The sequence below is a fragment of the Notothenia coriiceps genome, unplaced genomic scaffold, assembly GCF_000735185.1.
Source record: "Notothenia coriiceps isolate Sejong01 unplaced genomic scaffold, NC01 NC01_scaffold00006942, whole genome shotgun sequence".
Taxonomy (NCBI): domain Eukaryota; kingdom Metazoa; phylum Chordata; class Actinopteri; order Perciformes; family Nototheniidae; genus Notothenia; species Notothenia coriiceps.
The window spans coordinates 11,207-38,363 of record NW_011339643.1 but is presented as its reverse complement, the minus strand read 5'-3'; the positions used below and the strand labels follow the sequence as shown (position 1 = coordinate 38,363).

Below are 27,157 nucleotides of genomic sequence, written 5' to 3'. Positions count from 1 at the left end.
TAGAGAGAGAGAGAGAGAGCGCACACTGATACCGGAGATTGTTGTTGTAAGCATCTGGTGTAAGCTACGCTAGCTTTTTCAACAACAAGGTGGAGGGAGAACTCTCGCCTGTCAGACTGAGACGCTCAGATAACCTCAGCTCAGTGAGGTAAAGGACTCTCTCAGTGTTTAGATTACCCACTGAGATTAGTTATCTCAGTGGGTCCCAAAACGGTTTGGTCACGATTAATGTAAAAAATTATTTCCGAGGCATTTATATGATCATTATAGATATACAAAAATAAGAGAATAAATGAAAAACAGTTATGAAATACTATGACAGTAAAACAAGAATAAAGTTTAAAAGGGGAGTGATTTGTAAAATATCCATAAAGAAAAAGTAAATCTGTTTACAGTTCTGTTTCATATGGGTGTTGAGTGATGTATCCATAGATCTCTTCATTTTGCTCTTAAAGTGCACCAGATTGATTCTTTTAACTTCAATATTTTAAAAACAAATTCCGGACCCCCCCTCGAGGATGTTAGGTCCACTCCCCACCTATAAAAATAGCACTTTACCCCTGCTTACACCTATATGCCGTGAGCTGATTATCGAGCCTTCATTGTAACAGTCGCGGGTACACTGTGTATTTGCGTGGGGAGTGTTGCAGTACGAAATTCAACTGTAGCGACCGGTACATTAATGGGAAACCCTAAATGTTTGAGCACCCTCTATGAAACGTTAAGATACCCCAAAGCACCCCCAAAGTAAAATCTCTGGCGCCGCCACTGAGCCTGCAGCCCCGTTTTGAAAAAATGTGCAGTACAAAACAGGCTCATTGCAGCCACTAATACTGTGATAAGACACACTTTGCCAAATATCAGCATTTTCTTTCTTTTCATATTTTTGCACAGATTGTAAAGTGGCAAAGTATTATAAGTTATTGTTCTAGCAAAGGGATTGCACAATTGTATTATGTATTTATTTGTTTGAGCACACAGAGTTATGGAGCATTGTTTTATTATCACTGTTCTAGCAAAGTGATTTTTTGATTTTTTTTAAAGGAATGCTCACGTTCATATTGATGTATTTTAATAAATGTTAACTTGGCCCATTACGTGACTATTTGTGTTGGGGGAGGGGCCCGACTTTTTTTTTTCTCCAAAGGGGGGCCTGGCAGAAAAAGTTTGAGAACCACTGGGCTAGAGTCACGGTAGCCACTGCTGCATACTTATCTGGGCTTAGTTTGTTTAAAAAGAGCTCCGAGTGAATACAAAGAAGATCTTGGTATAATCAGAGTGCAGAATGAAAATGGTCTCGCTCACTTGCTCTGCAGGCATCACAAGCTTGTAATGAGCATTGATTTTATCCCCAGTGTTTGTACACCGGTGTCTTTGCTTATGCATCTAAGGTATACTCAACGAATGCGTGCAAGCAGAGTTTGTGTGCGATAATTTCCCAGTTGGCAAACATTTACATGCACGCTCCGTCATTTGTGGCCTATTTGGATTGGCAGAGGTGCAGTCGTGATTGGCTGGTTTCACTAAGGACTACGTGAGACAGATTTGTTTGACTGGGCACTCCAAAATACGGGAAGCATGATTAAAAACTACATCCCCTTCATTTCACCCCTTGTTGGCTTCAATGGTTTCGGCTCTACATCATTCATTTACTCACAGGTTTTTACTCTAGCTCTTTCCACCGTGGAGCTTTTTTACATGGCTGCAGAATAAAGATGGATAGAGGAGCAGTGGGTTTGGGAAAATAAGGTCACGCTGAGATACGTCTGGTAATATCCACCAAAGTAAAATAACTAAAAAGCCACATCATTCTAATAGTTTGGGGAAATTCAACTCTAAAAATAGAACGCACCCAAACCCTGGGCTTGTTTTCCTGCAGGCCTGGCTCTCTCTCAGACCAGGAAGCGAGGACATGGGCCAGAACACGGTGAAGCATCCAAAAGCCTCAGGATCATTATTCCATTTGAACATATTATACATAAACATTCAAAGGCATGTTTTCTCCTGCGAATCCTGTTCTCTTGATTGGACAGTCTCCTCTGGAAGGCTCCTGGAATCTGATGGGAGAACCACAAGTACCCCAGTTATCTTTGGATCCCCCCAGCTTGTTTTACTAAGGACTCGGCCAAACGTTGCCTTTCCCCTGCTGATAAGACAGCTCCCATCATGCCTCACTCACACACACAGAGTGTAGGGAGAATACTGCTGGCTGCTTCTGATGATCTAAGATTACTCCTGCTTTTGAACTTTTAATCCAATAGAAATAGAGACTTTGCGTAATACCTAGAAAGAGTGAAAAGTCAGTGGGAAACAGAAAGAGAGGCCCCGTGTATGCGTGGTTGGTCCAAAGTTGTGAGAGTTATTATTATCTCTGCTGCAGGGAGGAGAATTCCTACTACATCTCAAATAACTTTCTTGGTTATGAATATTTCCTTTTCCTTAATGTACACTAGACGTAGAGAAGGTAGTTATCCTTGTGATTTATTATTTTCTGTGACGCCAGAGGCTGTATGTTGTTAAGGTCTTCTCCGTCTCTCAAGGTTCATGGTTTGAGGTTTGGCTAATTGTCCTGCTCATTTTTTCATTTGCATATGACCTCTTATGTCATTTTATATGTGTGGCTGAATAATTATAAACTCCTACTAGACAGACAAGTCTCTGTGTTCCAGCAAGATGACACTGATATGCTGCTATTAACTTAGAAATAAGAGTGGAACAGAAATTGCAATCTCTGCAGATTTCAAAATAGACTGATTTGCTTCAGGCATTTACTTACAGTGGTTAGAATGTATGCAAATGTGATTGTGTGGTTATTTATATTCCCCTGTTCCCCCACAAAAGGCCATACACTTAACTCAAAGAACATACTGTATTACTCTCAGGTTTTTAAACCATATATCCTCACCACTTTGCGCAGTACTGGAGCGCTGGGAGAAGGGTAATTATCAAAGCTCCAGATCCTCCTCATGCTAATTAATTTCATGGCATACCCATCACTCAATCCCCCCTTCTGAATTTGTTTTGAACAGAAAGCTCAGTATCTCGGCAGCCCACACTGTGCCACTGGACCTTGCTCAAGTTTTAACTTTTAAAACTGACTGAGAACCCTCATTTCAACTGTGTGTTAAGTTTAAACACACTAGTTCATTCTCCTGTGTATCATTATAGTTTTATAGAGTGAAAAGAGCTCCATCTCTCACCCCACAAAAAGTATTTTTCTTTTTTTTTTTCTCTTTCTTTCTTTTTGGTATCATAAATATAAATGTGGGCTTTTTACATGTGATTTTTTTTATGAACTGTATGTGGGTGTACTTTGTAAAAAAAAAGTTTTGGTCTAAAATCGAAAGCTACTTGGAGTTTGCTGAAATACCTCGTACATTCATTGCCTGCCACGAATGAGCCAGTCACAAGGGGGGAAATATTTTCCTACAATCCTGTTTGGAAATGTTTGTAGCATATCTGCTGGCTTTTGAACGTTTCTTTTCTAAGACCCATGGTATTACTACAGTGTTCCAGCTGACACTCATCACACAACTGTGAAGAAAACAAGCATATCGAGCTGTGGGATTGTTATAAATAACTTGTCCCCCTGCAAAATGATAAAATATTACAGTAAGCTGCAGCCTATGTGCGCTAAAAGATGGAGTAGCTTTCTTGTATTGGTCTTGGTTTCCCCTTTCCTCATGTGGTTTATTATTCTTCTCTTTGGCTTGCGTCTCTGCCAGCTTTACAACTCCCTCACTCCTACACACTACTCGCCCTCTGTTAGGAGTTGCAGTCAGAGTGTGGGGCATGCTCTGTGAGTCCCCCGTCTGCCATCTGCTCAGGAAAGAGATGGAGCCTGAATTACAGCTGCCAAACCTTCATCGCCTTGAATGAATGATTTCCATCTACTCACACTCAATGCCATTTAAAAAAACATCTCAGCTTTTGATGATAAGCATGGTTTGCCTTCTTTTTCTTGGCAATGTTCCTGATGAATACTCCTTTTTATGCAGAGAAGACTCCCCACCACTGAGTGTTGGAGCCCCTCCGCATGAATTTAGCTTTCTTCTTCCAATTATTGTTTCCTTAGAAAGATCTATTTATAAATGAAGGAAGAAAAGAGAATTCTAATCAACTTGTGAAGTTTAACCCTACTTTAATATCCTGCAAACTGCCATCCAGAGCCAACACTTGCAAACAATTACACTTCTGGTCCCTAGGGACACGATCTGATTGGTTTATTTGCTTTGCGCTGTCTTGGGAGATCCTGTAAGTGAGTCGGCTCCCCGGCTGATGGCTTGTGAGCTGCTTTAATAGCTCCACCGGTTCCAGCCCTATGTAGTTGTGCGGCATTATTAAAACCAGACCGCAAGTGGGACATTACATTAGGGTAAAATGTGAGGCATTGAAGCATACTGTGCGGTACTCCAATGTTGCCCAGCCGTCCCTGTCACTGCCCTCTGCAGACAGACGCCACTCCCGAAGCAGGCAGTTCTCCTGCTGGCAGCCATCCCAGACTGCAGAAGTCATCCTCCTTCATTCCCACAGAGCCCCTTTCTGCCAAAGAGCATGTTTGGCTCACGCTCAGCCTCAGATAAACAACAAAGACCAGATCCAAAGATGCTTTCAAAAGGCACCTGGTATGGGGCTCTTGTTTCAGTTTGTAGATTACCACCACTCTTACATCCCTCTAATAGTATTTATATCTGATCTGCGGCAGCTTTAGGGTAGCATTATTAATGAGTACGGAAACTGCTGAGTTTATCCTGTAGGATATTCATCTTACAACTTAATGCATTTAAAGTTAAGGCATATTTTGAAATGTTTAACCAATAGCATGTTTTCTTCTCTCTAGGTGACGGCGACCGATGCAGACGGCGGCTCTTTTGGATCCATCACCTACTCCCTCGGCTCCGGCATGAACAGCGCCGCTCCCTCTCAGTTCACCATTGGCAAGGAGACTGGCCAGATCTGCACTAGTGCTGCACTCGACAGAGATCAAGGGCCGGCCAGCTACGACTTTGCTGTTACTGCAGTGGATGGGGTGAGCTTTTTTTTTAAATCACGCTTAATATGAATCCATTGAGCCACGAAGTAATCCTATAAACACAGCTGCCATGCTTCTCAGTCAGACAGGAGAGCAGAGACATGGCCAACTGTGCAGAAAAATAAAACTTTTGAGCAGCCAAGCAAAAAACAAATCTTGAATGGCTTTCCATGGCAGACTTCCTAAAAAATAATATATCCTGTTCTCATTCTGCCAAATAATACTTAGCAAATAAAAGGTTTAAAATGAAAGAAAATTACTTCGGCCATGTTAAAGCAATCAGATGGAGAAATGCCTCAACTGTCAGGCAGTAATATTTTAACAAGTTGGACTCCCGCCTCCCTCCTTTTTGCCACCTGGTCCAAATCAAAAGCCTGCACTGTATTTTCTGCAAATGAAAAGCCTATGAAACAGATTGTACGGTTGCAGCGGGCCCTCTCACCCTTCACGGGTCATGACATATTGCTCTTTCCCGAGGGAAACTATCAATCTGTATCCCTGCACAAACCTGCTGGGACTGTATTTTAGAGGCTACGGCTATACGTCCACATTTTAACAGGGTTTACTGCTGGTTTTCACTTTTACTGACTTTCACAAGTAATGCGGTCTACTTGCACCATTAATGTGGCCTAAATCCTGCTTTCAGGTGTGTTTCTTTCTGCTCATGATTTAATATGTCAAGGTTTTACAAAGGAGCTTTTTGTTTCCTCTGCAGGGTGGACTGAGCTCAGTAACCTACGTGAAGGTAGATCTGGTGGACATTAATGATAACAGACCTGCCTTCTACCCAGTCAGCTACGCTGTCAGCCTGAGCACACAGAGCGCCCCTGGGACATCTGTTGTCAGAGTGACGGCCTATGACCCTGACTCAGGCGAGAATGGAAAAATTACATACAAGACAGTACCTGGAGGGGCCTCCCCTTACTTTACTCTTAACAAAGACACAGGTGGGCACAATTCATTTCCCAGTTCCTTCCTGTATACTCTATTTTCAAAATATACAATATTAAAATAGCTGTATTATTATTGGTATTGTTTTGCATGGTTTATAATGTTATGTAATGTAAAGAGAAGCCTGTTTCAACATTGTCGACGGTCTTATTTTTGTAGGTGTGATCTCCCTGTCTCGGTCAGTCTATGGAAAGACCAACTCTGTCATTCCCATGGTGATCTCTGCTCAGGATGGTGGTGGTCTGGTTGCCAGAGTCAATGCCAGAGTCAACATTAGTGTAGTGGCGGGGCTGGTGGCTCCACCTGTGTTCGAACAGACTCAGTACTATTTTACTGTATCCGAGGACGTCTTGCGGGGGACGGTCGTCGGCTTTGTCCAGGCCAGCAGTAAGACAGGTAGAGTCTACAAGCACATTCTTCTTCTTTATTAATCATTCAAGTCAGTCAAATCAGTTTCTTTGCTCACTCACTCAGGAACCCCAGAAGCCTGACAACCCATATTGAAAAGTATAAATGTATCAGCAACACTAGACTGTGCTCTAATCAGTTTATTTTCTGCTCCCTGCACTTTTACATATAGGCACTTGGCCACTATACACACCTATCTCATCAATCAAAAAATCCATTTCACAACTTTGTTTATGTATTCACTTTCTGAGTTTTTTTTCTGAGCTCTATTACAGTCATGAAAATTGAAAAATTACAACGTTGGGGTATACTGTTACTTCAGTGCTTTTAGCTCAATCTCCAGGGCCATGGTGACATGTTTCTGGTTTTTGTCATCGTTCTCCCTTCCTAGGCACCTCTAGGGATATCTCCTATACCATCAGCTCTGGGGACCCTGCAGGCTACTTTACAGTGGATCCTGACACGGGGGCCTTAAGGACCAGTCTATCCTTGGATCATGAAGCCCAATCATCTCTGGATTTGGAGGTGCAGGCCCGTAGTGGCAACCCCCCTGCCTTTGGCCAGACCCGTGTCCACATTACCATCGCTGACATCAACGATAACTCGCCTGTGTTTCTGCCCTCATCCTCTGAGTCTCTGCTGCTACCAGGGCATACGGAAATGGGCACAGTGGTGTATCGGGTCCAGGCTGAGGACAGAGACTCTGGAGTCAATGGACAACTCACCTTCGATCTTAACTCTCCAAGTGGAATCCAGAGGACCTTCAGCATAGAGCGCAGCAGTGGAGAGATCCGATTGGTAGGGAGCCTAAACTACGAGAGTACTCCTCGTTATGACCTCCAGGTGATTGCCAAGGATAGTGGAGTACCCCAGCTTAGCGCCACCTTCATGCTTGTGGTTCATGTCCAGGCAGAGAATGACCAGGGACCTGTGTTTGATACCCTCACCTACCGTGTAGAGCTCAAAGAAGGGACTCCCTTAAATACACGCTTCCTGCAGGTCAGGGCTCTGAACAGAGAAACCCCTGGCTCAGGTCACTTCAGTCCCCTGGCATATCACCTGCGTCCAGATGGAGATGCTGCCGGGTTTGGCATCGCTGCAGACAGTGGCTGGCTGTTTGTGAAAAGCGCCCTAGACAGAGAAGTCAAGGACATTTATCTTCTAACGGTGCTGGCCAGCCAAGGTCAAGGACAATTGAAGAAGACAGGTAGTGCCACAGTGCGGATAGCAGTGACTGATGAGAATGACAACTCTCCTCGGCTCACACAGGAGAGGGTCTTCATGGCTGTGAGAGAGAACCTGCCAGCAGGATCAGGCTTTGGTCACGTCACAGCCTCAGATAGAGACAGTGGCCCCAATGGACGCCTCAGCTACCGCTTCCTGCACCCTGATCGCTACTTTCAGATAAACTCCAACACAGGTAATAATATTCATCACAACAGCGTTAATTGCAAGAAAAAAAACCTGTGCATAAAACCAATAAACGTCATGTTCAAGAGAGAGATGCCTCTAAAACAGAGCTATGTCATGCTTTAATAAAACTGCTGTTGACAAAGCAGCTGATGATATAATTGTATGTATATATACACAGAATTCCATTGAATTATTTAATCAATGTTTAGTCAACTTACCAAGTCATCTCTAGAAGATGAAGGACTATTGCTGTCTCTTCCCCACTGTCATAAATTAGTAAAATGATGGTGACAGCAGCAAAAAGCGTCGTGCTGGGCTCTAATTGGCCTGCTGAGGCTGTTAGTCTGTGGGTGGAGACTCAGAGTCTGATTTGAGATTAGTTTCTGGCTGATTTACGAGTCTACGGCATCTGCCATCCTTCAGAAATCTGTGTGCGCGCACATGTTTTTGTGCATCAGCACTGTGCATTTATATTACTTGTGTGTCTCTGATCAAAGTGTGCTGGCTCTGAAAGCTTTCATCATAACTCCAGTGCTCTGAATGTGTGCCTCGGCATAAAATCCCTCTCATCCAAGTCCTTCTCTCCCCAGGTGAGATCAGTACAAGGACCACTCTGGACAGAGAGCAGCAGTCTAGCTACCAGCTGGTGGTGGTGGTTCAAGACGGTGGTTCGCCCTCTCGCAGCGCCACAGGCACAGCCTTCATCACTGTGCTTGATGACAATGATAACAGCCCTGCTTTCACCCACAGCCAGTCAGGAAAAAGTGTCATCATACAGGTGATGGCACACAAGAACAGAAACACAGACGAGCAGAACAAATATTGTGTTATGGTCTTTAATGAAACGTATTCTGATTTTTAACTCATAGGTTGCAGAAGGTCAGTCCTCTGGGGTATTTCTCGGCTCGCTGCAGGCCAGAGACCCAGATGAAGGAGAGAACGGAACCATATTCTACTCTTTGTCAGGTACAGTACCTGCAAGAAATAAAGAGAGTACTCATCTGTGCAAAATCATATATGTGAATGTACCACATGTTTGGGAAAAGAAAAAATGTCCTGATAATGTAGAAAGAGAATGATCCATATCAGGACACCTTTGAGGCCCATCGGCCCCCCATGGCCAGGGTATTAGCATATTAGATTCTGATTGGTTTTTTACTCATTTTAAGCTATTATTTGTATACAAATAAAATATATATTTATTTTTCTTTATTTTAGTGTGTTTTTCTTTGTGTTAGTGTAAATCACATTGTAACTGTGGCTTTATGCTTACAAATGTGTGTTTTACTCCCCCAATGTCCGCATTGTCTCCGGTTTAAGTTTGGACTCCATTTCTCTCCCAGGTCCCAGAGCTGAGTGTTTCTCTTTGAACCCAAACTCTGGGGAGTTGCGTTCATCCTCCCCTCTGAGCCACTCTGAGCGGGCTGAGTACTCTCTGACGGTGACCGCTACTGACAGAGGACTGCCCCCTCGCAGCACCCCCTGCTCCCTCACCATTCAGGTCAGACTTTAGCTGGAGCCTGGCCAGCACAAACACCCTCACTACTCACCTATTTAATATCAAAGAATAGACTTGGGGCTCAGGATCCGTGTCTCTGGGCCCCTCACCAGCTGCAGACATATCAACCTCAATTCTGACAAGCGTCCCTCCCATCCCCTCCCATTTCTTCCCCTGTGACTTTTCAAAAGGGAAATTTCTATCTGAAATGGAAAAGTGGGTCTGAATCAAATACTCCCAGCTGGCTTGTGATGAGGGCCAGCTGTAGACTGCTATGATCAAGGTCGTACTCAATGACTTCAACACTTTTTTAATACAGTAGCCCCTTTTGTAATGAGCTGCAGGGCTATACACCCCCGTAAAACATAGTATTGAAGGTAATTAAGTTAATATTTAATATAGAACAGAAAATGGACACAATGGAAGGAACATAGACATATAGGTTCCAGGAAAATAGAGTTGCCATATAAATAGTTCAGTTTTCCTCCTTAACAAAAAAAATAAAATGGAAGTCATAATTATAAATGAATTGGATTAAACAGTGCAGTGTTGTCCTTGCCCACTGACGCATCTCTGCATTTGCTTTAATCATCTTTCAAGCTGATTTTCTAAATCCATAGATGATAGGAGGGGACTATACAAATGTATTTCTGGAACACTCCTTTTCCATTTAATGTGGAACCAATTTTCAGCTTGTCGTGAAAGGCTTCACAACAATCTCAGGATATTTTTTTGAGTGCCTACTTACAGTGGAAACTCTTCTGGAGGATGCTTAGTATCTAGATCACTCCTTCGGTTTACAAAACACTGTCAGTAATGCTGCTGCACATTTGATCAGCACAGCCACTCCTTCTTAATACCCCTTCACAGCTGCTTATGTTTTAGTAAAACAGTGTGTAATGTGTTTTACACAAAAGGGAGAAGTTAATAATGTCATAGTCTTTGAAGACACTTGAACTGCTCATCAAAGAAAATATAAAGCTATACAGTATACAGTACATGTCCAAGTGCCAAATTAAATTTGTCTCGCTATTTCCTCCCCTGATTGTGTTACTTTTATCATGTCATATTTTTCCTGGCAGCGACATGAGTATCAGATTAAGTGATTAAGGTTAGCGAGCACGTTACTCAAGCCAACAAAACCTCTTGTAACCGTTCTCATTTGTTCCCAGTCATCAGATGCAGTAAAAACGATTCAACTGAGCAAAATCTGTTTTTGCTTTCCCAAAATCCATTAAAAACATGGAGTTAAAAAAAATGTTTTAACTTGAAGTGCCACTAGCAACATACATAGAGCATGAGATCCACTGTTGTGTTGATTTTTCTTCAGATACTCAAACAGTGTTCTTTGTTATTGCAGGTTCTCAGCACTAACAGACCTACTACTAAGACCAATTCATTCTCCATGTCCTTCAACTCTGTGGAGGAGGCCCAACCTGGATCAGTTATTGGCTCAGTCCGTATTCGTGAAAGTGAAGCCCCAGAGGTAGGGGAGCTGACCTACACATTGGTGGGGGGTACAGACCGAGATGGGACCTTTGTCGTAGATCGCTTAAATGGAGACGTGTACCTGGCTCGTCCTCTCGACTATGAACGAGATGCCCGCTACACTCTGCAGATCGAGGTGGATGACCTCTCTGAGGCCAATCCTAGCAGCACCCTGGTCCACCTGGACATTGAAGTTGAGGACAGCAATGACCACGCCCCACATTTCCCAGAGGATCCCATTACCATCGTTATATCCGAGAACATGGAACCTGGCTCTTCCGTTTATACTTTTCAGGCCACGGATAAAGATGGCAGTGGGCCCAACAGCGAGCTGAAGTACTCCATTCTCCACCAGTGGCCAAACACCCCTGGTCTACTGCACCTTGACTCTGACACTGGGGTTCTCTCCTTGGGTCAGGTGTTGGACCATGAGGTCACCACTAACCTAATACTGGTTGTTAAGGCAACAGATTCAGCCCAGGATGCCAGCCAGAGGCGCTGGGGTAGTGTCACGGCAAGGTTGTATGTAACAGATGAGAATGACAATCCACCAGTGTTCAGATCGCCAACAGCTGTCAGTGTGATGGAGGACCAGCCGGTGGGCTTCGTGGTTCTGTATGTGATGGCCGGAGATGCAGACCAAGGGGAAAATGGCAGAGTGTCCTACAGCATCCAATCAGGCAACACCGGAGGAACATTCAGCCTCAACCCTAACACTGGTAAGTCCAGCCCAGTTCCATTGCAGGAAATAATGTGCCCATAAATCATACATCTGAGAAAGTGAAGATTTCATTCATTTATTTTTATTTTCAAGTTTCAAGGTGTATTCAGATGGAGTACATCACTAAGTAAAGTAAAGTTTCAACTTCTAAAATATTTGTTATTGTGCTATGTTTTAGCGACTGAAAGCCTATTTCGCTCTTAGATATATAAAGGACATGTTGGCATCCAATAATAAACATTGATGTCCTCGCCAACAGCATATGACTGCAGTACATTTGCAGGGTATTAGAAGGAAACACTTTTTAATCTTGATTTTTTAGTTGTTAACCTATTTTCCACCAAGCCACTCGCTTTGTTCCTGTTTATTTATCTGAAGTAAATGCTCAGCTTGTCCTTTTATCTTTATGTTTTCAGCACCTGTTGGAAATTCCAGTTCTTAAGAATTACTGTGTCTTGCAAATCCATTGTATTTGAAGTTGAAATATGTTCAACTTAAGCAGACAAGCGAATCTTCATCTTTTCATCTTTGTTTGGGTCTTTTCATGGACTTTTAAAGCATTTGTGCCACCTATAAATTTGACCTCGCATTGCGTGTGTACTCATCTTTTCAACCCCCGTCCACAATTACCAAACCTCCCCCAACATAAACACACACCAACTCCTGTAATACTCTGCTTACGTCTCAGTGCCGCTCAAATCTTGCTTCACCTTTCATGACTTATTTCCCTCAGTTGGAGGCCAGACAGAGCAGCCTGCCAAATATTTAAAACACACACACACACACACACACACACACACACACACACACACACACAGAGACACACAGACACACGAAAGCACGCATAAGCACACACACCCATCATCTGTTATTGTGGATATATTCCCATGAAAGACCAAAGACCCTCCTGCCCGGGCTTCTGGGAACCATTAGAGAAGGGATCAGTTACGCGTGTTTATGTGTACACACGTGTGTGTGTGTGTGTGTGTGTGTGTGTGTGTGTGTGTGTGTGTGTGTGTGTGTGTGTGTGTGTGTGTGTGTGTGTGTGTGTGTGTGTGTGTGTGGGCACGCACATATGAGTTTTGGTGCTTGCGTGAGACTCGGTCACTTAGTCAACGTTGACCTTGGGCTATTTGGTCCTGTGGGCTTTGTTGTGGTATTTGAGACACGTGTCAACGTTGGCCCCGCCCTCCCCTTCATGTCGCCAACCGGAATGGCCCCTCGAGCAGATCAGGGATGGAAACATTCAGCGTCTGTCATGCATGCCACTTGTGCTTCAGCCCAGTATGTGCGCTCATCTTGAAGTGTTTTCATGCACACTGGTTATTTGTTAGAATACTGACAGTCTTAATCCTCTGGGCACCTGGTTTGCTCCTGTTTTGGGGTGAGTGACCAGAGACCTGGGACCATCTCTACACACTCCATTGCTTCAACTCACAGCTAACAGCTAACATAAAGAGCAACTGAGATATTATTAGCATAACACATAAAGTCACATAATCTCATCAGTCATTTTTACAAGGCAAGACATCATTTTCACTTTTAAAAGGAAGAAAGAGTGCTATGTTGAATATATTTTTGGCAAAATATGGCCCCATTACAATATTAAGACATCAAATGTTGACAAATTACTTTTGCATAAAAGATAAGAACAATGTGTGTCATCTGAACAACCTCAGTTAACCCTCACATTGCAGTCCAAAGTGTTGGCACCACAAACTTCAAACAGGCTTAAAATGTTGGAATTGAAAACATCCAAAACAAAAAACGTTCCCAGTGTGTTTTTTGTCCTGCCCATGTGTTATCAGTGAACAGGGATATGGCAGGATCACAGGGGAGTCGTATTTGGTGAACATATTCCATCCTGTAACTCCTACCAGATTAAAGTCTTAGGGGCAAGTTATCTCAGCACTTGCAAGATACAAAGAAAAACATGCAAGAAAGTTAAAACCAAAACAGTCCTGGCCCTTTCTTTAACAGTTGTGGCTCATTTTAAAGCATGAAATTGAAATTGAATCAATGTAAGCGCTACCCTCTTAGGGCAGCATAATGAAAAGGCCAGGCTGCCCCTAATTTCTACGGAGCACGGCAGGCCTTGGTGTTGCGTGTCTAGAGCGTGTGTTTACTGCTTCGTTCTCGATGGCTGTGGCATTCTCCAATGGAAAATCTCGTAAACTGTGGCCAGACTGTTAGGCTGTTTCAGCAGTGGTGGTGGTAGCACTCAGGTAGGCTAAGCTGTGTGTGTGGAGGAGATTAGCTCTAAATTTGGCCCTCACACGGCAACTTTTCACACTAGCTTTTTAAATCACTTGACTACACACAACCATGGAAAGTGGCATATTTTATTGCCTTTTGAAAGCATGCTTTCCTACCATAGTTGTCGTGTGTAACTGCCTCTATGAAACAGGCTATAATAAAGTACACCCACACACAGACAAACACACACACACAGGAAATCTCTCCTCACATTTCAGCCTTGATTCATCTCTCTACAGGCTCTCTGTCTATTTTCAAACCTTTGGACCGTGAGGAGCAGGATGTCTTTAACCTCACCATAACCGCTGAGGATCATGGGATACCCCAGCACTCCTCCAGCCAGCTGCTGTGTGTCCACGTGATTGATGTTAACGATGAAGTGCCCTGGTTTGAGGAGAGCCAGTACGAGGCTCAGATCTCCGAGAACCAGCCACCAGGAACTAGTGTGTTGACAGTGTCCGCCTCTGATCTGGACCAAGGTGAGGCACACAATGTGCCCTGACGAAGTTACTGGTGCTTTAAACATGTTGGCCTACTTTTTAATCAAACATAATCCCAATTAGCACTGATTTGGTAGCACTAGGTTAAAACTTGATGGTTGGAAGTATAATGTTTTAGACATCTAGATTAAGTTACATGTAACCATTGATTTTTTATTTTAAATCACTTTATTTTTGACAGATTTTAACTACAAATTAAAATATAATGATACAATTCAGATTATATATAGTTACTTGTAAACTACATGTCAAAAAATAAGGATTTAAAATTAAATTAAAAATGTTTTAAAACCAAGACAGGTAGATGTCTTTTCAGAACAAATGACCTAAATCATAATTTGTTTATATATGCGTGTTCTTTTTCTTCAATGTGCTGCTTCAGCAGTTAAGATGGGAATAAATGCCAGTAATTCTTCTCAGCCTTGATGTGCTGACTATGGGTTCACATTACACATTAACAGTTGTTTTTAATTGAGGACTCAGTAGTGTGGGGGTAGGAGTGCAAAATGTGTGCATTCCCTTTGACTTAGTCAGAAGCACATAAAACTGACGGATTATAAACTTTCTCTCCAAAAGTAATTAGAGAAGTAAACAGGTGAGGGTGCCAGACTGCTTTCTGTTAGCCCTCAATCTGGCATCCAGACACCTGAGGGTGGTTAACAAGAGAGAAATCTAAATGCTTTCTATATGCATTTTTTCTTATACATATTTACAAATAAAACCACATTGATTGCTTCTTGTATAATTTGTTTCTCATATCTATGTTCAAATTAAATCAAAGATACTTTGTGTTTATTTGTAGGAACCAATGGGCAGGTGATATATGGTAGTATCTCAGAGGATGGTTTCAGCATCCACCCAGTGACAGGTGTCATAACAACCACTAAGTCTCTGGACAGGGAGCTCCAGGAGTACTACACCGTGACAGGTACTCCTCTTACATACATACTATGAGAATATAAAAGTTATTTTAAGTACATTTGTAATTTGCCATCACTTCAAATTGGCATTAATCCTGTGATGTGTATGCGTTTACATTGTGACAGTTTTTGCAAAAGATGAAGGCCTTCCCCCCAACCATGCCAAAGCCACGGTGAAGATCAGAGTGCTTGATGAGAATGACAACGCCCCTTTCTTTGGACACCTTTACTACAGCATTAAGGTTCCTGAAAACCTGGAGGCATTGCCTCTGTTTACCTTAAAAGCCACTGACCAGGATGCAGGAGATAGTGGGGAGATTACTTACAAAATTAAAGGTGATCTAATAATTTGTTTTGTTGCACCACTCACATTGTTAAATGACCAACTCAACCGTTCACCTTTTTATAGGATTTTATCATTTTGAACCTTTTAAAACCATTGGTTTTCTTTGCAGCTGGAGATTCATTGGGAGACTTTCGCTTGGACAGACAGTCAGGTGTGTTGTCCACTTCAAGGCCTCTGGATCGAGAGAACAGGGCTGGTTACACGCTAACAGTCACAGCTCAGGATGAGGGCCACCCTTCCCTCAGCAGCACTGCCACCGTGGAGGTTACCGTTATGGACATCAACGATCACAGCCCCCAGTTTCAGAGCAGCAGCTACACAGCAGATGTCTCAGAAGATGTTCACATTGGCTCACTGGTCCTGGAAGTCAAAGCCATTGATCTAGACCAGGGCCCCAACAGCCAGGTGCTTTACTACCTGAGCCGTGGCTCTAACAGCATGTTCATCATAGACCAAAACACTGGCCGCATTATCACAGCAGCACCCTTAGACAGAGAGAGGACCGCCTCTTACTCCTTTGAGGTTGTTGCCACTGACTCCTCGCCTGCCAACCCACGTAACTCCACTGTCCAGGTGACCGTCTACATTCAGGATGTGAACGACAATGCCCCCTTCTTCATTCAGGACCCACTTATTGTGAACATCTCTGCCAGTAGCGTGAACAGCCGCAGAGTGCTGGCCACCATGAGGGCGGAGGACAAGGACTTTGGGGCTAATGGCTCTGTGTTTTATCGCTTCGCCAACCCTGTGAGGGGCTTCACCATCAACTCACTGACAGGAGACATCCAGGCCACGGAGAAGCTGCAGATGCTGACCCACAGCCAGAGGACTTTGATAGTTCAAGCCATGGACCAGGGCAACCCATCTCAATCTTCCCTCGGAGTGGTTATTATTTATATCAGGGAGCAGAGCTACAGGGGGATCCGCTTCTCTCGCACGGCTCGAGACATCAGTCTGCAGGAGAACTCTGCTAAAGGTTTTATATATTAGATTTCAATATTTTTTTCAGATAAATTTGAATGCATAGTTGCGATATTAAGTGGAAGTAAAATGTATTAACCAAATGTTTTTCTTTTACCTTGTAGGCACAGTAGTAACACAGACTCAGGCCCAGTACCCCGATGGCTCCCAAACGGGTATCAGCTACAGTATTTTCAGTGGAAACAGACTGCAGTCTTTTGGAATAAACGCTATAACTGGTAAGTGCAGAGAAGAGCATCCACTGTACAATGTGTATTGTTTCCAAATCTATAGGGTGACTCATTGTTATTTTGTGGATTAGGTGAGATATGGGTGCAGAGATCTGACCAACTAGACTTTGAGGAGACCCCAAAACTCCGCCTTGTGGTGAAAGCCGAGACGGCATCCTCCAGCTCCTACATGGCTGTCAACCTCATCCTGCAGGACGTCAATGACAACTTGCCCCGCTTCCAACTCCAGAACTATGTAGCCTACATTAGAGAGGCGCAGGGCTACGATTTCCCCATTATTCAGGTGCAGTAGCCTGAATAGTAGACTTACAAATCCAATATTGCTCATTAGATCATGTTAAACTGAAACAGAAATATAGCTATATTTTAATTTCTAAAATGTGACGGTTGTTTCTTCAGGTTGCTGCAGATGACCGGGACCAGGGTCAAAACGGTCAGGTGACATACTCTATCAGGTCATCATCCATGAGCGGATTGTTTAAGATAGACCCACTGACCGGCAGCGTCACCACCGCAGCCATAATGGACCGAGAGATCTGGACGCAAACCAAGTGAGTTTTGCTCTCCTATTTTTGTTTATCTGTTCCATCACATGCCCTGTCTCTGCCCTTGACACATCAAAGTTTAATCTTTGTTACTGTGATTATGTCCATTCCCTCTCAAATATTGTTATTACTGATGGTCTGTTACTACTACTGATGAAATGATTTGAGTTAAAGAAAGAGATGAGAAAAATTGGGATAAAATGCAAATGAGCTGAGCCTATTGAAGTCTTGCCCTGCAGATTGTAGTTTACAATCAGATTTTGAACATACTTTGTTTTTCAATCATTTTTTTATATTGGAAAAAAAGGATGATGAATTTCAGATTTGTTAGGTTTAAAAAAACAACAAGTGAGCTTTATGCTCATTCTGAAAAAAAAGATTCTGATCTTAGTGGGGAGTGAAACATTATACAACCACATTCATAAAAAGTTAAAAGTTCAGACACTGACATTCATTATGTGGCACCAGACTTGTTGTTACGGCAACAGACCGGGGAACCCCGCGGCTGGCTGGCTCTGCCACCCTCACTGTGATCATCATCGACCTCAACGACAACAGCCCCATGATTCCTCTACATCGGGAGATCCGGGTGCCTGAGGGTAAGTCAGCTTCACAGTGGAAACTAGTCCAGTGATCTTATCATAAAGCCTCACTTCACACTCCCCGGAATCACACTCAGTGGGAAACAGTGAGAAAAGTCTGACCCTGTTACTAAAAAACTATTGCCAAGTTCCTCTGTTCATTTCCTGTCTATTTGATCATGGCTTTTCCAGAGCAGGATATTTCTTAACAAAGAAACATTTTGTTTTTTAACGATAAGCTACATTTCTTCTTCTCCTGCCTCCCCACCTTATTATCATACAGATGCGATGATTGGCTCAGTTATCACCCAAGTAACAGGGAATGACGTGGACTCAGGGCCAGCCCTCTCCTACACACTACACCTGGACGCAAACAGCCAAGGCCTGTTTGGGATTAATCGTTTCGGAGGAGCAGTGTCTCTGACTGGCCTTCTGGATTATGAGGAAAGGACGTGGTACACATTAACGGTCCGCTCATCTGACTCTAAACATCAAAGCGAGGCCAACATCACTGTGCTGGTGGATGATGTGAACGACAACGCCCCCACCTTTACTCAAGACTTGTATCAGGTACAGCCATCCTCACACACATCTTTACACCTGCACCAACTTATATTGACTGTTAGAATGTTTTTTAATTGTTTCTTAATAGCATCTGTAACGGTAATTTCTACATTGTGTTTCTCATTAGGTGACTGTATCAGAGTACCTCCCAGCAGGCAGTGCAGTCATCACAGTAACAGCCACAGATCGTGACTCCGGGGAGAACGGGAAAATTACTTACAGAGTAATGTCATCCACTAGGGGCGTCTTCTACATCGACCCAAGCAACGGTAAGGTTACTGTGTGCACCATTATGATTTCTTATACGTATTTTCTAACTAGACCTGCCCTGAAACAAGTTTTTTCAAATGTTATCCTCTAAGGCTCTTCTCGGATGCAAATGTGGGGTTTGGAAATATTTCCAATAGGAATGCAAAATATTTAATCTTTTTGTTCATATAAGGTCATTATTTATTTATTTGCCTCAAATGTTTTGTTTAAGATATAAATATATATTAAAAAAAAAAAAAGGTCTATAAAAGAGGACTTCAATCTTTTCTGTCTTCTATTCTCAGATTGATTACCCACAAATTATGTTCCAGTCAAAAGCATTTGCCCAAATTTTTTGACTTATTTGTATGACGAATATATTTTTCTGTAATAGCAAATCATTATGTGTAATGAAAACATTTTTATTAGTTAAATGACCAACTCTAGAGGATTAAAATGAAAATGCTTTCTGAATGACCGTGTTTTTTTTAATCTTGCAGGTACTCTGTTTGTCAACCAAAAAACAGAGTTTGATTTTAAGAATCCCTCCATCTTGGTGGTTATTGAGGTGCGTGATCAGGGCACTCCATCGCTTTCATCCACTGCCACTGTCGAGGTCCAAGTTTCTGATGTCAACGACAACGCCCCCATCTTCCATCAGTCCGAGTACAGAGCCACTGTGAGTGAAGACGGGCTTCCTGGATCAACTGTGCTAACCTTGGAAGCTGTGGACGGAGACCTGTCCCGGGACAACTGTGGTTTTGATTTTGCCATTGCCAGTGGCAACTCGGGTAATACCTTCCAGATTGAGAGCAGCGTGCGTTTCTTGGAGGGACACGGCTTCCAGACAGTGGGCAGCCTGATCCTGGTGGAGGAGCTGGACTTTGAAGCGGTGCCAAGTTATAACCTGACTGTTGTTGTATCAGACCGTGGAGTCCCTCAGCGCAGCTCCAGCGTTCCTATCGTCATCAGCGTGACAGATACCAATGACAACCCTCCAGCTTTCAGCCGAGTGGAGTACAGTGTAGTGCTGAGTGAGGGTGCAGCTGCAGGGACAGAGATCTTGCATCTATCTGCCACAGATCCAGACTCTGCTCCCAATGGAGAGGTGCAATACTCCATAAGCTCAGGGGACGAGACAGACCTTTTCCAGGTGGACCAGTGGACCGGAGCCTTGAGGCTGCAGAGACAGCTGGACAGCGAAAGACAGTGGTCTTATGTGATTGTTGTGCAGGCCAGTGACATTCAAGGGCACTACGCTTTGGCCCCAGTTAGTATTGAGGTGAAGGACATTAACGATAACCGGCCCTTCTTTCCCCTCAAAACAATTACTGCCAGCATCAGGGAAAACAAACCCCAGAATGCCTTAGTCACCATGCTGCACGCTATCGACCATGACAGGGGGGTTTTTGGACAGTTGAGGTACTACATGTTAGATAACTCAAAAGAGGGAAAAGAGGCCTTCCTCATGAACCAAACATCGGGAGAAGTACGGACTCGCTCTACTTTTGACTTTGAGAAGGTAAACTCCTTCCATTTTGTGGCTGTTGCCATGGATGCTGGCAACTATTCTGCTACTGTAACAGTGCAGGTTTATGTTACAGGGGAGGATGAATATGATCCTGTTTTCACCTCCTCAGAGTTCTCATTTGAAGTGCCTGAGGGAGCCAAGAAAGGTCAAATCATTGGCAAAGTGCAAGCCAGAGATGAGGACGGGGGCGTAGATGGCATTGTTCTTTACTCATTGGAAGACAGTTCGCCTTTTTTTGAAGTCAATAAATCCACAGGAGCAGTTTCCCTAAAGATGGACAGCTACAGTACACATAGGAGTCGCTCCAAAAGAGAGGTGCGTCTACTGACACTGGATGTGACGGCTCACAGCCCTCTGGAGTCATCCCGCGTAGCAGTGGCCAAAGTTACTGTAGATGTGACCCATACATCATTCGGCCTCACCACTGACATGAATATGCTACTTATCAGCGTCATTGCAGTTTCACTTGGGACCATAGTCATACTAATAATAATTGCTGTGGCGCTCTTTTTTGTTAAATTGCGACGTAAGAAGAAGGATCAAAAAGCGCATGAGAGACCTGCACCGGGAACCATGATGCACAAGTTTGAGGAAACAAAGATAGCAGCAAATGAAATGATTTACCATCAGACCCTTCCTGCATACACGCCGGATCAGAGTGGCAGCAGTGGGGGTCCGTACACTCGTGGAGGATCACTGGATCCCTCTCACTCCAGTGGGCGTGGCTCTGCAGAGGCAGCTGAGGATGATGAGATCCGAATGATAAATGAATACCCTCGAGTATCAAGTATATCATCCTCCATGCAGGAACGCATCTCTGCCCGGGGTCCCGACTCTGGAATCCAACAGGATGCTGACCAGCTGTCAGACGTGTCCTGTGAGCCGTCCATAGATTGGTTCAAGGGGAAGAAACTGGGCAGTCTGAATGGCACTCTGTTAGCTGGCCAAGTGCCAGTCTACAGGGATGAGGGGGGTGGGTATGTAGGTGTGGGAAGGGGACTCAACATCTCCCATCCAAAAGATTACACTTTCCCAGAGGATGGGAAGCCTCCTGTGGACGGCTCGCTGACTGCCATCGTGGCCAGTGACGAGGAGCTGAGGGGGAGCTATAACTGGGATTACCTGCTGAACTGGTGCCCCCAGTTCCAACCTTTAGCGAACGTTTTTACTGAGATAGCACGGTTAAAAGATGAGTCGGCTCCTCCAAATCCTCGCAGGTCATTTCACCACAAAGCAAAACCAGAGTCAAGAATTGACCCCCCGCCTCTCATAACCTCTGTGGCCCACCCCGGGGCCAAAACTGTACCCCCCAAACCTGTTGTAGGGAGGACGTTTCCCAACTTGGCTTCTTTCCGAAGATCTCCCCTCAGCGCAGAGGGGTCCATCTCCTCAGTCGCCATGTCTCCAAGTTTCTCCCCCTCTCTGTCCCCGCTGGCAGCCCGCTCCCCTGCAATCACACCCTTCAGTGTCTCACAGGGCCCCTCCGCATCAATGATCAGCACAACGGAACACCATTTAGAGCATATCGAGGAGGCAGAGCTGAGGATTTAAAATGAAAAGACAATTCAGGGTGAATGAAATGTCATTGCTGTCCCAGACTGTCCTTATGTTTGACCACAGGGGCTGCTAACCTGAACCATGTTAATGCTATTCTCAAGAGTACACAAGGTCACACTCAGACATCCAAATGAAGTTGTGGTGCTTACTGAAAAAAAACTGAACTACATGATTAACAGGCCAAAATGGACTATGCCTTTTTGTGTGGTTGTGTGAACGAAACTCCTCATTCTTCTGTTGATCAGTCTTAATTTGCACATTCTAATGGAGATTCATACATGATGTCAATATTTTGTACAAAAGCATTGTCTATATTTTTATATTTACATTTTGTTCTGACAAGGAATGGCATTAAACTGTCAAGGTTGCTAAAACCTCAGAATATATTTCTATATTTGTATATTTGTAGTTTGTACTGTATACTCGTTTGTACTGTAAGTTGGTTTTATCTCTTGACGTTCTTATCCTTGTGGTTTTAAATGAAGCTCTTCATCGATGCTTTATGAATTGGGATTTGTGTAACAGATGTAAATATTTATGGAGGAAGAGACATCATTGCTTGAACAAATGAAACATCAGTCAGAATAGACTATTGTGTGTGTTTGATGTCACATCAAAAGGTAATCATGAATGTGAAATGCTTAAAAAAAGGTGTCTTAGTTCTCAATGCACGTTCCTTCATTTCCTGCAATGGAAAATTAAACTTGACATCCAATGATCACATCCTTCAGGTGCCCTTGCTTTAATTTCTCACGGTGAGCTTTTCTGCCCTAATTTTGCATTGTAGATAAACCATGTGTGGGAGATCATTGAGCAGCTACGGGGTAAATGTAAGCAGCCATATCATTACAGAGAATGTAAGCCGGTGTGTCATGTGTCTACTCATCCAATGTCTCTCAGTAAAACATTAAAGAAACAATACTTAAACTCTAACTAAGTATTATCTTTACATTTGTGGCAGGTATTCTTATTTTTGTCCCCTTTTTTTGGACCACTTTTGTCCCCTCTTTTCAGTAGCGCTTTAAATAAATAATACAATATGGATTGAAAGTCAAACTTAAATATGATGAATGAAAAGAACATTTTTGATGAATGTTAAAACCCCACCAGAGAATGTTTCCTAGTTAATGATGAGAAAAGTATGTCATGTATATTTTCAGACACTATTTTTCACACAGATGCCTACGCCATGAATACGTTCATGATCATAATTGTATTTTTTGGCCGCCTTCGTAAAATGATGTGTAAATTACCATTAAAACTACATAGTGCCCTCAGTACCCTAAATGTGGATTCCTCCCTACAGTACTTATCATTATAACAGTATTTTGTTTGCCTAATCCCCAGTTTAAGACCCTTGCTAACATTATTTTAAGCACCACTAACATTCTTCAGTATTTCTTGATTCATTGTATAGGTAGACTGTGATGCTTAGTAAATTATTTACAAGGATGCTGTTTTGACCATGGCCAAATATACATGAACACTACCTAATTGATTGAAGGTACCTTGTTGTTTGTTTTGTTTTGTATAAAACAGTGTTACCCGACCACTTGTGTTTCATATTTGTCCAAACTGTGCGTATTATGGTGTCAAAGAAGAGAAATTCTTCTAAAAGTGCCTGATTAAAGTACTTATGTCAACTCACCGTCGTCCCTTTCACTGTCTCAGACATTTTCTCATATTTATTTAATTAATGAAAATGAGTCATATGATAATAGTTATTTGGTTCAGTTATTGCATATTATTATATTCAGATCTCTACAATTTTTCCCAGAAAATCCCAAAGATAACCAATAATTAAACTCAATATATCCTATAAACATGCATTACAAGTTTTCTACCATGAGCGTTTATCAAGTTTTACTCTGATATTTAGTTGATTTAGTCTCAACAGTATTTTCTGGTATCCTTAACTTAATCTAAATACAGTTAAAGTCACTTTCCCTGTAACCTCCGATAAATGTGGCCCACTCCCAGTACTTTCCTAATCTAAGGAACATTTTTCTCAAATGAATAATAATTCACTTAATGATATCCATTAAATAAAAGCTCATGGGGCAAATATGATGTAACACAACCCCATAACATGTTATTGAAAGTGTTGGCTTTAAAGATTTCATAATTCTTACTGAAAGCAGCCATGAACAAATAAACTCTTCTCTTTTATACCGTTAATACTGTTGTTGAAGCTTTTCCAGCACAGATGAAGTGACAAAGAATAACAACACATTGGAAAGTACACTAAAATCTTTACATAAAAATGTTGAGCCTTATTCCATTTCTCAAATTAACACCACATTAACACTGTGCCAGACTTATTTCCATCCTGTTCTTGTGTTATTAAGCCTAGTTATTTATTTTTTCAAAAGGTCTCATTTACATAATGATTTGCAGCTCAGTCGTCATTCATCGTGCAATACTGACCACACCAAATACCCAGTTAACTCTCAAACGTTTAGGCGTCTGATGTTCAGACAATAATTCTTAAACTATATCACTATATCAAACTATAGCATTTATCTTTGTTTTGCTACTTGAGAAATACCAGTGTTGCTGTTTCTACTAACTTCCCTCGATTTCTATTCCCTAGATAATCCTTAACACATAACAACAATTTGATTTACTGCAAAGTGGTGAAAGCTCTACAGTCAGAGATTAATATTATTCTAATGTTTTAATTTTGTACGCGAAACATTACTGGCTCTTATAACATACAGTGATGTAACCAAGACACCACAAATCACTCGTTTTACCCCAATTAACTTTTCATCAAACAGCCAAAAGTTCAAAGTGTGCAATAATCTCAACTGGAAATGCATTTGTCAGGACTCTTTGAACTTTTCCACATATTAAAATTAATGCACATCAACAATGTTACCAAATAGTGTTATTTTTAAGCACGTAACCCCACCTGTCATGGGAACTCATTGCATCACTCTGATACTGCCTGAGGCAGGACAATAATCTGTCCGCCTGATGAAACTGGGCTGAAACTGGACCGGCGCTGTTTGCCTGACTCCAACTGGTTATGCAGCTGAAACCTAAACACTGTGGTATTCTGAGCAATTACACACACACACGCACTGAGGTGAATTCATGTGTGTGTTTTTTTTTGCCCTTGCACTGGAAACATGGGCGGAGCTGGCTGAATGGGACAGCCGGTTGATGATACACTCAGTTTAGCAGACTATGAGATGAATGCTACAATGACCCAGGCTGAGCATCTTGGATCAGAGGCCAGTGTATACACAACGGAACTCAGATGATATGAGTAAGAGGGCAAAAGCCAAGTCATTACTCAAAGCTCAAATTAAAGGCTCTCAATAACCCATCTGAAATCTATAATTTTCCCGTCATCACAAAGTGGATACTCAGTCTGCTCTGTTAACACTAACAGTCAATCTTCAGTGCCAAGATGCCCTTTCCCTTTACTGACACACGTTCTCAACCTGTGTGTCTGGTGTAGAGTTGTCAATGCTGCCATGCTTACAGTATATGATAGCAACTGAAAACCCTTGATCTTGCGGCTCTTTCAGCAATCTAACTTGATATTTACTTTGATTACTTAATACTTAAATATATGAATTTGTTAACCTGGATATTGTTCTTATATTTTGTTCTATTATGACTAAAGGTCATGATGTCATTGTACTTGTGATGTCTTATCACTAAGTGAGCCAAACGACACGACTGGATCCTCTTTATTAAATTGTTTTAAGTCAATAAAAACCGAATGAAAATGTTGAAACTAGCAAACCATTTATTGTATTTGCTAAAACGTCTGTTGCATGCAAACAAGTTTTGTTTCTTTTTATACAATTACCATTATTCTCTCTGTTCACTTTGGTTTAAAAAATGTCTAACGTTTTCTCAGTATATGTCAATAACATCCCAGGCTGACAAAAATAAATAATAACAACAAACATAATTTCCCTTTAAATCTCTGAAAGTTCACTGAGTTGTATTCTTTTTCAGTGTGGTCATTAGGCTACCTGTGTTCATGCTGTCCATGCTTAAAGCTGCTTTTTCACAGAGGAAGAATAAAGCCTTTGAAAGTTGGCTTTCAGATTGATCAGTTCAACACTTTCATCAATGAAAAAAAACTAATTTCATGCATTTTAAAAGGGTTTTCCAATGTAAGCGGTGTATTGCCCTACTGATTAAATTGTTGTGTGAGTGAGTTATCCGGTAGCATCGTGCTCTCTACTGACAACCATACCTGTGAAGTATTTTTTTCTTGCCTTGAGAATCAGTTGTTACTTATTTCAGTTAAATTATGCAAGGTAAAAGCTGTATAAATTGGATGAATACGCACATTCCTCTATAATTCTTACCACATTGATAAGAATCTGATAGTTTAATTGTTCTGTTTCCTCAAGCTAGTTTTAAAGATGTGTGTATAAAACAAAAGGAATGAATCTCTGAGAGAATATGTAATGATTTTACAAGATATTGGCCAAAACATTTATAAGTTAACAAAAGCGCAACACGTCAGAGCTTTATATTACCCTAAAAGATGGCAATCTTTGAGGCAACATTATGTAGAATAAAGTTTGTCTCTTTTCAGAAATTGCTTGTCATAGAAAGATTGCCGTCTTGGTTTAGGAAAATAATTGGAAGACATTTAAAGTTTGTAAATTGATTGTTGAAAGTTTATACAGTATGCTAAGCAAAGTGTCTTTTGTTTAATAAAACTACCACCATACTGCTAATAAAGGCATCACAATCATTTCGTCCTTTCAGTGATGTGAGAAAAACATTCCCCTATTTGTATTCGAAGTGTTAGCCACACTGAAGGTCATACCATTAGCATAATTACTGGATTTTAGTTGTCTGACTGACATCATGTACAATAGTGAACTCATACTTAAACCTACATGTGTACAGTGTTGAGACAAATCCTAAAGAAATGGAGCTGTTCATTTAAAACTGCAGTGGGGCATGATGTGGACCCCAGTGTCACATGTCGTCAGAGAGGCGGGAGTTTCATGTAGCTTGCCCACCTGACAATAAAAGTGGCCAAAAGATTAACCCTTACTCAGATGTTCCAGAGAACTCTCATGCTCTTTAGTAGAGGAGGGCTTACACAGCCCTGAAGGCCTGATGAATATAACGACTGGAGGTTAAATGGTTTTAACATGGCTTCTGCAGAAGAGCTTGTGCCATGGGTCCTTCTCACTGTCTTATGTTCAAAAGCACTTTCTATAATGATGCTACCAAAAACGGCAGACTTTCAAAGGTAGTTGACCATTGCAAGATACTGTGTCCTTTTCTTAATCGAGGCAATGATCTCATCTTGATGACATATGTGACAGATAGAAAGATGAATACCAGCTGCAGGGATCAGTTGATTGTGAAGTGGATCACAGGGTAGGACTTGGGC

At 42.2% G+C, this 27,157-nt stretch overlaps 1 protein-coding gene across 1 annotated transcript; it reads left to right on the top strand.

Moving 5' to 3' along the window:
• Window positions 1-4,840: 4,840 nt before the first annotated feature.
• Window positions 4,841-23,407, top strand: LOC104943853 (protocadherin-16-like; the record flags this gene model as incomplete). Its single annotated transcript, XM_010769318.1, has 19 exons — window positions 4,841-5,029; window positions 5,748-5,979; window positions 6,143-6,379; window positions 6,783-7,811; window positions 8,395-8,582; window positions 8,674-8,770; window positions 9,148-9,305; window positions 10,663-11,509; window positions 14,007-14,246; window positions 15,070-15,195; window positions 15,314-15,523; window positions 15,643-16,509; window positions 16,619-16,732; window positions 16,816-17,027; window positions 17,144-17,295; window positions 17,758-17,888; window positions 18,154-18,440; window positions 18,562-18,703; window positions 19,184-23,407. Coding segments are annotated over 19 exons (8,040 nt in total), but the record flags the coding sequence as incomplete, so codon positions are not given.
• Between the last annotated feature and the right edge of the window lie 3,750 nt (window positions 23,408-27,157).